Source organism: Cynara cardunculus (assembly GCF_001531365.2).
Source record: "Cynara cardunculus var. scolymus isolate 2C chromosome LG 15, CcrdV1, whole genome shotgun sequence".
Classification (NCBI taxonomy): Eukaryota; Viridiplantae; Streptophyta; class Magnoliopsida; order Asterales; family Asteraceae; genus Cynara; species Cynara cardunculus.
In genome coordinates this window covers 699,559-709,765 of record NC_037542.1, presented here as the reverse complement: position 1 = coordinate 709,765, position 10,207 = coordinate 699,559, and the positions used below count along the sequence as shown (strand labels likewise).

Sequence of the window (10,207 nt, the reverse complement as noted above, 5' to 3'; positions counted from 1 at the left end):
GAATGTTGTTGTTGTTGTTGTTGTTGAATTATTAGGGCTATAGTGGTAGTAGGACCAGTGTTACCAGAATGCATTTCGTAGTGAAAAAACACTAAACAGCTCACTGGGGGTAAATTGGTCATTTTAACCAGTTCTATCATGTCCTGTCCTGTCCTGTCTTACCAAACGCTGAACAGTTGTCCTGTCCTGTCCTGTCCCATCCTGTCCTGTCCTGTCCTGTCCAGTCCTGTCTGCGCACCAAACGCACCCTAAAGCTCCAAAACGTTGTAGTTATGCACAATTTATTTGTAATCTTAAATTGTAAGTAATATGCATCATCAATAAACAGTACTTCATGTATAAAAAATGGTTTTTAAGAGTTGTTGTCAAATGTTTTATGATATTAGAAGGGTATTTGCGCAATACAGCGAGATATATCTGGATTTTAATATTTCGTTTTATTATGTCCCTTGTCGACGTTTTAATACGGTTTTATATGGTTTTGAGAAAACGATAATGTTTTTATTTTTAAATAAAAAATAAATGTGAAGATATCAAAAAATTTTGAAAAAAAAATATCGATATTAGTATCAAATTAATTATCTAAAAGTTTTTGTTTTTCTTTCATTCAATTTTTATAATAATATAATTTAGGTTTAATAGCAAAATAATTTATTTTTGATTTAATAATATAATTTTTAAAGATAATAATTAAGTATTCCGTTAGAACATAATGATTATCTTAATTATATTTTAAATTTTTATATTTAAAATAAAATATTTATCCTCTATTTGATTATGTATATATGCAGTTCGTTACATGAAGTCAATAATTGGGCTTTAATAAGTTGTACTTATACACAATTTCTTGTAATCTTGAATTTTAAGTAGTATGTAATAATAAACATTACTTCATGTATAAAAAATGGTTTTAAGAGTTTTGTCAAATACTTTATAACATAGTATATATAAATATATTAAGAGATTCTAATATTGTTTAACAGTTATTGAATGGTTTAATGCCTAAGGATTAAATGGTCAGAATAATTAAGAAATTTTATATGATATAATGCATAACGAAGTATGGTTGTTTGGTAAGTCCTGTGAATGGACAGTCTGAATGACAACAAATTATTATTTTAACCCTATATGTGATTTAGTGCGGAATGAAATATAGGTGTTTTGTAAATATCTAAATAAACTACAAGCTCAATATTACTCGTTCGAAACATCTCATATTAATCTAAACAAACATAACATTACTTTTTCAATTTCTAGATTACACAAAAACATGCAACCAATTCAACATACACTACAACAAAATTGGTTTTGTAGGACGTCTAAAAGATCTTAAAATACTTTATAGGACTTAGGTTTATAAGTCCAAATCAAAAAGTCTCATGTCTAAAAGTATTATAATAGGTTTATAGGACGTTTTTAAACGTTTTAACAAGTTTTTTAGAACGTTTTTAACACGAAGTGTCGTACTATCTATTTTATATGACACTATTTGAAAAAATGTCTTATAATAAATACAAGAGCCCTATACAAATAAGGGTTTATAAGACACTTTTCAAAAGTGTCTTGTAAAATAGCCAATTGGACACTTAATTCTAAAAACGTTATAAAAACTTATTGAAACACCTAAACACGTCTTATAAACCTATTGTAACACTTTATAGATTGGTCTTATAAACTTAAATTTTATAAAATATTCTATTAGGACGCATGACGCTTATACGCTCTATGCGTGCTATAAAGCCAATTTCGATGTAGTGATAATAGTTTTGAAACGATTCTTAGTAGACTCAATTAACAATAACTGATACGCAATCTAATCACATAAAATAGCCATGTGTTCATTGTTTCAATAACTAAAAGGTGCTCCATCTATGTCATCTTCATTGCTTCCCTCAACCTTTTCTTGTCCTTCGGCAATAAACATGAGGTCATTGTCGTAATTCATAAATAACTAATTGTGCATATTGCATCTTCCTATAATATTGTGAACCACGAAACAAGCCATTATTACGTGTTTTTGTATTTGAAATTGGTAGGGAGCCATTTGCTTTAAAATTGAAAATCTTACCTTCTAGATACCGTAGGCACACTTGCTAACGTTTATGAGTTGTGCATGACTGTGGTTGCACCTTTTTCCTTTATTAAGACTCGTTGTCGTTGAAAATCAGTCAATCAATACCTCGTGTTGTGATATAGAGTCATAATAAATTTGTGTTAAAATATATGTTGGTCCCATTAGGATCTACAAGATGTGTATAACAGTTTGTAAAAGGGGAGGGATGAATACAAACACAATATTTTCAAGTTTAAAATATATATTGATAAGAGAAGACCAATACAGATTTTACAAGATTGTTTGCGGAAAGATAAGGTAAGAAGAACCTATCTAAATAATCTAAAGTTTACACACTTAATCTTAGCAAATAAGAAAATATTTACTTTTAAAAAAATAGAAGAAAGTAAGTTCTATCTGGGAGAGAACTTGTTTAGAATACAATGAAAGAGATTCTAACTTGCTCTTGAAGATGAGTGTTTTTGTATTCTTAGATGTGTGTTCTTTTACTTAAGCATGAGATAGCTCAGAGTAAGGATTATGTATTAGAGAGAATGTATCTCTATATGGAGATAGAACACATATATTTATAAACGTTGCATTAAATGCACATTTAATGCAATGTAGTAGGGTTAGAACGCATGTCAAGCCATAAGGGGAAGGTTTGTCCTTTGCTATAGTGAATAGTACAAAAGCCTATTCATGAGCAGACATCTTTTCATAAAGTTGGATGGTAATAGAGTCAACTAGTCGGCTCCGTACCGTACTAACTTTTAGAAAGGTTATGGGTTTGTCATTTGTGTGTATAAGGACAAGACAAAATCAATCGTGCTTAACAAGCTTCTTTTGATCGCTGAATGCTGGAATAACCTGGAGGTCTCTTCAGCATTCGCCGGGCTTGGGTTGTCTTCACACATATGTAGACAGGCTTGTAATCACTGAATAACGCTTTTGATCTCGTACTCGCCAGTCTCTAATCTTCAGTTTGAGTCTTCGACTTTCACTGAAGGTTCTTTGGTGTGAGTGTTGTATTCTTGAAGTATCGTTGTCGCTGATTGGATTTACAATACAAGTTCTTCAGCGATTGCTGAAAAGACTCAGTGATGATCGTTGGAACTGAAAAACAGAAACATAAATACTTCGCATAGGGTAAAAGGGATTATCATCAAATCACTGAGAGAAGGGATCAACAATATATTCTATAAAATTAATAGAAAACGGGTTATATTAACTAGTTTATGACTTTATCATATCATTATCGATTAGAAATAAACAAAAATTATACAAGTCCCACTTTAAGCATTTTTTTTATTAACCTGATATCCAACCCACTATGTGAGCCAACTAATCTCAGGGCGACCACCTGTTTTGCAGGTAGTCCAAAGTCACCGCATTTGAACCTCCGTGGCCACAAGGGGATTTTTGTTCTTTCTTAAATTTGAATCTGGGACCTCCAGGCACTTTTGACCTTTGGAGACAAGCTCAAACCAATCAGACACCACCTTTATGCTTGTCTTTAAGCATTTATATCACAAAAACATGTGATTCTTCAAACATTGAAAGGTTACCTAACATCTGACAACATCACCGACTAATTGTACCATATATAGAGTCGAATGTGCAAAATTAACAAAATAAAACAAAAGTTAGTAGATGAAGCTACAGGTGAATATCTCAACAAAAAAGACATGAGCCACCTTCAGTACTAGGGATTCAGTTATCACGATATGTTGCATATTAGGCTTCATAGTTTTCTGCTTTATATAGCCTTTGGGAGAACCATAAGAATCATTATGGATAGAAATTTCAATATCAAAATTGAGGATAAAATGCTTGTTGCTCAACTCATTATTTGAGTTGGTTCTTTAATAGCCCTAAATAAAGAGTTTTTCATTAAAATAGCCAAAAATACCTAATATATTAATAAATAGCCATTTTTTTCAAGTCTTTCATAAAATAACTACAATGATCACCCTGGGGGGATGTTGACCATGGGGGGATGTTGACACGATTTAACAAGTCCATGGCAACTTTATGACTCGATTTTACAACACAATGACAACTTTAGGGGTGAGGGTGATAGTACATAAGTAGGGGGTATAGGTCAAGCTTTCAAGTCGAATCTGGGGCGATAATGTATAAATAAGATGCCTCAGGAAACCAAAAATCACAACTTCATACCAACCATATTAAATCTTATACAGTTACTTATCCACTTCCTGCAAGAAATGGCTGGAAACCCGTCATCATCAAACCCTCTGTCTTCTCAAATCATGCCTACCAGGATGAAGAAATCCATAGAAAAACTGAAGCGGAGATCAGTGATGATTGGTGAAAAAACAGGGAGAGACAGAGTAAAATGAAGGAAGTGATCGAAGAGAAGAAGAAGGCTATAAAGCAATTGCATAAAGAGATTCGAGCTGAGGAAAAACTTGTGAAGGACATAGCGAAAGGGTACCCCGTGATGCAGAAAATGATCAATGAAAAGTAGTACTGGATTGAATGTTGCGAACAACTTTATCTAGAAGGGAATTAGCAAGCATGTTTATGTATTAATATTGTTGTTTTTATTGATGTTTTCATGGTAATGTTATGTATGAATGTTTTCATGGTAATGTTATGTATTAATGGTTAATGTTCATGTATTTCTACTCTCATCTATTTAAAAGCTTTTTAATCCATTACATTATAATCTACTCTTATCTATTTAAAATATTTAATAGAAGCCCCACATTTAATTTGTCATTTTACATTCCACGTCATATTTTTCGAAACCGAAAATTACTTAACATTAAAATTCAAATATTTAAAAACATTACAATAATAGGTTAGTGTAGAATAACCTTTTTGAAAACTTTTGGCTCCACATTTACTTACTTAAATCGTAAATATGAAATACATAGTCTTGTGTAGTATCAGGTGAGATGGATCACAATCAGTTGTTCAATTAACTGATCTTCGACGACTACTTGAACTACCATGCGTCGGCCTATAAGCTGGCATCAGACTTGGACATTTGTAACGAAAATGTCCACTGAGGTGGCATCGACTGCAAGTTTTTCACTACCGGTTCCTCATCTTGTGACGGGATACGGTCGTGGTTGCGTGGTCTACAAGAGTTTTGTATGACCATGGGAGGCGGTAGAACGGTCATACGTTCGTTTAGAAACACATATTCAGCTTCTGGTGGAAGGGGATTTACTTCCTCCTCATATATTGCTCGATAAGAATCGGAGTTGAACCAAATCGACCAAAATTGACTGCAGTCTTGAATATCTAAACTTCGAGCAATAGATATTACATGACGGCAAGGTATACTAGAAAGTTGCTATTGCATGCATGTACAAGTCTTAACATGCAAAACGCACTTTCCATTCTTATACCTGCCATCAACTTCAAACAACAACTCGCTAATGGGATATACCCTTAAATTTGCACTCCTATGGATTATCTTTTCTATTTTTGCCTCCGCCCAAGGTGTCGTTGCATTTAATATTGAACTGCAAATAAATGATAACATTAGCCTATATTACATAATTGTACATATAGTTTTGGATGGTTGCATTTACCTTCGTTATGCCGACGTATAAAATATCATTGTTGCAATGTCGCCCGATAAAATTCAACTAACATTATTATCGGAAGGTAACGTGCAAACCGGGTTATTGAGTTGACGGATTTGGCACTATTGGAAGTCATTGCACTATAACATAATCCAGGGAAGTGCGATCTTTCCCATCTAGCGTAACGAACTTCCTCAAGATATTGACCGGTGTTAGGTAGACTGTGCCGCATCAAATCCATTGTATCTTCAAAGTTCAACATCCTATAAGCTTTGCATGCCTCTTAGAACATCCAACTTTTTCTTTTGTCTCTGCTCGAGGCTAGACACAAGTTCTGGATCAAATGCCAACAACAAAGTCTGTGTTGCGTGTTGGGGAATACAGTTCTTATGGCCAACTCGATATAGACAACCCTATCGGTTACGAAGGTTAAATTAGGCACTTCACCGATACATTGCCTCAACTTATGTAAAAACCATGTCCATAACGGGCCACTTTATGTCTTTCCACTCTCATTGCAATGGGTATGATCTGGTTGTTTCCATCCATGCCGACCGCTAAGAACATTGTGCCCACGTATGGCTCCTTCAGATGGGCACCGTCCATTATAAGTAGTGGTCGCAGGTATACTAGAAACGAGTAAATCTTTAGATGAACGAGGTACAAATATAAACTTCAAAACATAAAATTATGACATGAATTAAAGAAAATAAAAAAAATTATTACTGAACAACCGAGTGCGACAAACAATATGTAAAAGAATCGTCCTCGTCCATTAACAACGATCTCTGTCATAGTTCCCAGATTTGCTATCTTCAGATTGTGACAATAAACCATAAGTAGGTTAAACGACGATTTAGGGGTCCCCCTCAACTGTTGCAAGACAAACATCTTTCCTCACCATGCTTGGCTGTAAGAGATGCTAATATTGAACCGTCGGTTCACATCTTCCATTATTTCTTTTCCACGGTACACTCTTCTATAATCCTTTAAACTCCCTGCCAATATATGATCCAAAATCTTTTTATTCGCATTATGGTGGTTTTGGTGGACTTGGGACCTTGAATATGTGTGTTCATCATGCAATTTCTGAACCTGAAACATACTGGTACCATCGATAGAAGTAGCCATTAAACGTCAATCACAATCCGAAGTGGAGTGACACACCGCCTCATACCGGTGTTTGGTTCGTTTTTTAAATTTTATCTGGAAGTTTTCATAAACACCGTTTAATCCCAATGCAAGCTTCAGTGGTTCCTTCGAGCCAAAGGTTTGGAGAACTTTTACATGGGATGTAGGCTAGTAGGAAAAGTTTCCCCGTCTAGGTTTGATAACAGGATCTGGGCAAGGTGTTGGGTCGGACATACCCCAAAAATTATTCCTTACCGGATGGATTTCTTTAGCATCTGAGTTATTGTCTTCGTGTATATTCAAAATTTATGTTGCAACAAAAACATCTTCATCCATATCTACCTCCGACAAAGTTTTTTATTGTTCCAGAGATTGGTACGGAGACTGGATCAAGTACTGGTTCAGAGACTAGATCAAAACTTGAACCAAATAACTGTCATGATCAGCAGGATTTTTTGATTCAAAAAATGAATTTCCACCAACACCACTGGGAAAGAAAAGTATTTGGATTTCCACCACTAGCACTAGGGTAAAAAGTGTTTGGACCGTATGAGTTTGCACCACTACCGGCGTGTAAACTTTGATGGATTACTGCACTTGATAGATTTCCACCATAACCACCATCGTCGGCAACAAAGAGTGTCAACATTTTCGGTAAACTTTGATGAACAACATTCTAGAACATCATCACCTCCTCGTCGTCGCTTAACCCATATAATATTTGTAAGGAATTATTTTTATTAAATAACATGAAAGGACTACGTAAACTTAATTTTTTCATAACACGTTTAACCAAACCAGAAAGTGTGGGTTTGAGGTATATTAGGTTTTGTTTTTATATCATTATAAATGCTTTAACTTTATAAAACTAAAAGGAAAATAAATAAAAGGTTGAAAAGATTGATTTACCTTTAATTTAACAGTACTTTTCTGACAGAGTTAGTATTAGGGACAAAAAAAAAAAAGAATTGCAACCACAAGGACAAAAAAGCAATTTGTAAAGATCAGGAGCGAAAATAGTTATAAACAACAAACCACAAAGAAAAAAATCGTAGTTTACTTTATTAATCATCTTAAATAATTGATTTATGCTAACTTACATAAATACCATAAATTATAGAGTTTTTATTTAATTAAATCCGACAAATATTTATGATCATGTGATAGGAATAATTTTTGGTGAGATCATAAGTCACACTCCATTGTCCATTCCTTTGAATGAATTTTTTTTATTAGCAAAATACCAAATTTTTAAAGCAAAAAATATAAAACCTTCAAATAAAAAAAACAAACCTTCAAATAAAAAAAATCAAACCCTCACATAAAAAAATACAATGACTATTCACGTGAAAAATTTATCAAACCTTTTCGGAAAACACTGACCAAATTTTTAGTGTGTCTCATGAAAAATTACTTAATCTCGTAAGAACCAACTGTGATTGGTAAAAATATACGGGGTTGGTTTTACATGACACAAGACTATTTTGTTGAGATCCATGATATCATTTTTTTTCTTCAAATTTCATAGCAAAATACTGTGAAGGTAAAAGAAATTCAAACCTTCACAGCAAAAACACTATAAATGTTACTTTCATAGTATTATAACTGTGAAGTTTCAAGTATAAAAATATGGTCTCATGAGTTTAGAAAAATAGGTTGGTCTCACGTGATCCGAAACCTACACACACACACACACACACATATATATATATATATAGAGAGAGAGAGAGAGAGAGAGAAAGAGATGAGCGATCAAATGTAAACCACGTTATTTGTACAAACCGTGCAAACCTCATTCAACCAATCATAATTTTTCATTTTGTTTATTTTTTTGTAATTATGAGAAGTTGATTAATTTTCATTGTGAAGGGTGTTAATCATGGATATTATCATCTTCATTATTTTAATTTTAGAGAAATACATAAAACAATTTCATTAAAATTTCATTAAGTATTATATGAAACAATTTCATAACAATATATGAAACAACTTTATCAAAAAAAATATTATATGAAATAATTTCACAAGATTAAACAATTTCATGAATTTTTTTAATAAGATTAAACAATTAAATCGACATATAAGAATGGTTTGCACGATTTGTACAAATTAAATAGTTTGCATTTGATATATATATATATATATATATATATATATATAGATATAGATACTTAGATATAGATATACTTGCAATAATTTCATGTTAAATTTATGCGAAGGAGGGAAGGGTCAAAGTTGATGGCTACCTTTMCAGTTTCCATGTGGGTTGGCCTATAAATACCACGAAGCCTATTCACAATTCATTACAACAAAACCATCCACTCCTTTATAGTGAAGAAGATCCTCCTTTTCTTCTATATTTCCTTTGTGATTAGTAAACATGACTTCCGCTAGTATTGAAATTGAGATTCCTTCTTCATATCCCGCGGATAAGGTTTTTAAAGTATTCAGCGATTTTGATAATATTGCGCCTAAAGTCAACCCTGATGTCTTCAAGTCTATCGAGACAATCGAAGGCAACGGAGATGTCGGAACCAAGAAGATCTTCACATTCGGTGATGGTAAGAAATTCATTCATTCTCATCCAAATTGTTAGATGACTTTTAATTGATGCTTTTTAATTCATTACTGCTTTTTTTATGTTTTGTTTCTGAACATAAATTACCTACTGCAGCCGTCCCATTCACAAGTGGAAAATATAAGGTTGATGCCATTGACACGAGCAACTTTAGCTACAGCTACTCGTTTTTCGAAGGTGACTGCTTGATGGGCATATTGGACTCTATCACTCATCATATTAAGATTGTACCTTGTGATGGAGGAAGCAAATTCAAGCAAACAGTCATTTATAACTGCAAAGGCAGCGATAAACCATCTGAAGAGATTCTTAAGGCTGAAAAAGAAATATATGAGAAGACCTACAAGGCTATCGAGGCTTACGGTGCTGCACATCCCGAATCTTATTGAGTTATCTTCATCAACATGTTTTCTTATGGATTCAAATCCTTTTCATCCTCGTTAGTGTGTTTTCATGCTACTTCCTCTATTTTTGTTTGAAATAATGGACAATGATCCAATTTATATTGTACCATGTTTGGGTTTGATATAATAAAAAAACAGTTTTCTCTAATTTATGTCATGCTTATTTTCTTGTCCAATTTTTTTTGTGCCTTAGGTATCCGCTACCAAATATATAAAGTTTATAGAAAATGATACCACGAGTGTAAAATCGGGATTAAATATCTTGAATATCTACTCGTTACTTTTTTCAAATTTCAAAGAACTTGTGTACGATTTATCGTACGGGAAAGTGAGTAAATATTTACCTATTTAAGGTTTTAGTTTTTAATTTTTTTATGGTGCGTTATAGTGCAAGTCAAGTCTTTTAGAGTGGATCCATTGGGGGTAACACACTCGCGAACCCAAGCTTTGACACCATAACGAGTTATTTAGAACCATG

At 33.2% G+C, this 10,207-nt stretch overlaps 1 protein-coding gene across 1 annotated transcript; it reads left to right on the top strand.

Moving 5' to 3' along the window:
* The first annotated feature begins 9,030 nt into the window (after window positions 1-9,030).
* Window positions 9,031-9,852, top strand: LOC112527986 (root allergen protein-like). The gene is made up of 2 exons (XM_025138865.1): window positions 9,031-9,308; window positions 9,422-9,852. The coding sequence occupies exons 1-2, from the start codon at window positions 9,128-9,130 to the stop codon at window positions 9,712-9,714; spliced, it is 474 nt and encodes a 157-aa protein (XP_024994633.1). The 5' UTR covers window positions 9,031-9,127; the 3' UTR covers window positions 9,715-9,852.
* Window positions 9,853-10,207: the final 355 nt, after the last annotated feature.

What these genes read in the sequence shown, in the direction of transcription:
- LOC112527986 (XM_025138865.1), top strand. Translation starts at nt 9,128, where the DNA reads ATGACTTCCGCTAGTATTGAAATTGAGATTCCTTCTTCATATCCCGCG. An exon ending in GATCTTCACATTCGGTGATG is followed by an intron (nt 9,309 to 9,421) that starts GTAAGAAATTCA and finishes TACCTACTGCAG; the next exon opens with CCGTCCCATTCACAAGTGGA.